Genomic DNA, 1,378 nt, shown 5'->3' on the forward strand with positions numbered 1-1,378 from the left:
GGGGGGGTCTCCTGCGAGACCCCCCCAGCCCCCAGGCAGCCCCAAGGAGCTGAGACAGTACCGCAGGGTGGGACTTACAGTGGTAGCCCTTCTCCTGGTCCTGTCTCCCACGCTTTGCTCTGTGGGCTTCCTGCTGCTGGTAGCATTGCCTCGCCAATGGCATCCGCAGGTCCCTGTACAGGCTCTGGTCGTCTGCAAGAAACAGGCGTTTGCAGAGCTCTCGACGTGGCAGAGATGGCTGACACAGACGCCACGGTTACGTCAGTGCAGCCATCCCAGCAGGAAACGGCACAGACCTGCCCTCTCTTCCAAGCCTCTTTTGCTTGAGCTTTGCACATGCTGCACATGACGTGACACCGAGCAAGGGATGTTATAGGGACTTGGTACCATGGGAAAAGGCACTGGGCTGCTGGCCCCTCTCCCAGGATCTCGGCAGAGACTCACCTTCCAACTCACTCTCATAGTAAATGCTGTCAGCTTTGCTCGTTATGCCCGGGTCAATCACGGCCTCTTCGTCGTGTCTCTGCTGAGTGGGGAAAAGAAGGTAAAAGTTGGGTCTGGGTCTGTACATCTCCCTTACCTGCTCCCAGTCACCACCCTGTGCCCATGCGAGTCCATGAGCATCACACTTCTGCATGCCTCCTCCTCCTCCAGGCATGGCCCTAAACTCCTAGACTGTGGCAGGCTCTTCTTCCCATACCCAAACCAAACAGCCCCGACCATCGCCTATCTTTGTGTACAATGTGAGCCAGGAAGTCACGGCTACAGGGGGAGAGGGCTCAGTGTTTCAGACCAAACGCACACCTCCGGCTGCCTTCTTGACATTCCTTGCCAAAAAGAAACCAAAAAGGGATCTCCAAATGAAGACAGACAACCCTAAAAGACTCCTCCGTTCCTCCTTCCTTCCCTGCCTGGACACTAACTAATCCAAGAAGATCACAACCTGTTCCCTCCTGCCAAGAAAAACCCTGCAATGCCCAGACACCCTTCAGTTCTCTCTTTTCCACTCATTCCTATGTTAAGGCACAAGGGGCAAGGTCTGGGACTACTGACTTGCACGGGTTGATCTTTGCAAGTCCGTTGCGGTCATCACAGTGACCAAAAATGTTTAAAACCAAAAAGCACCCAAATTCACACCCAAGTGCTTACTTTCTGATACCAAAGTTTGAAGAAGAGCAAAATACTGAGAAACCTGGATGAAGACCAGTGCTGCTGTCTCAGAAACGGTTTTGCCTCCAAGGTCCGAGCAAGGTCCCGGCTGCCCTCCCTCCCCAGAGCAACGCATCTGCCCCTGCCCATCCCTCTGCCCTCTGCGGAAATGCCCCTGGGTTTTCGGGGAGAGTTTTCCCACGCTTTGGGGGCCCTGGGCAGAGGCCCG

At 55.1% G+C, this 1,378-nt stretch overlaps 1 protein-coding gene across 1 annotated transcript in view; it reads right to left on the reverse strand.

Annotated features, from left to right (window-relative positions):
* Positions 1 to 658, reverse strand: part of LOC103774460 (electroneutral sodium bicarbonate exchanger 1-like) — a 5,264-nt gene extending 4,606 nt beyond the window's left edge. Inside the window, exons 1-3 of the mRNA XM_008941866.1 lie at positions 581 to 658; positions 445 to 526; positions 62 to 192 (exon numbers count right to left, since the gene is read on the reverse strand). Coding sequence (XP_008940114.1) covers positions 62 to 192; positions 445 to 526; positions 581 to 658 — 291 coding nt within the window. The remainder of the gene's footprint in view (positions 1 to 61; positions 193 to 444; positions 527 to 580) is intronic.
* Between the last annotated feature and the right edge of the window lie 720 nt (positions 659 to 1,378).

The sequence above is a fragment of the Merops nubicus genome, unplaced genomic scaffold (genome assembly GCF_000691845.1).
Source record: "Merops nubicus isolate BGI_N331 unplaced genomic scaffold, ASM69184v1 scaffold25186, whole genome shotgun sequence".
Classification (NCBI taxonomy): Eukaryota; Metazoa; Chordata; class Aves; order Coraciiformes; family Meropidae; genus Merops; species Merops nubicus.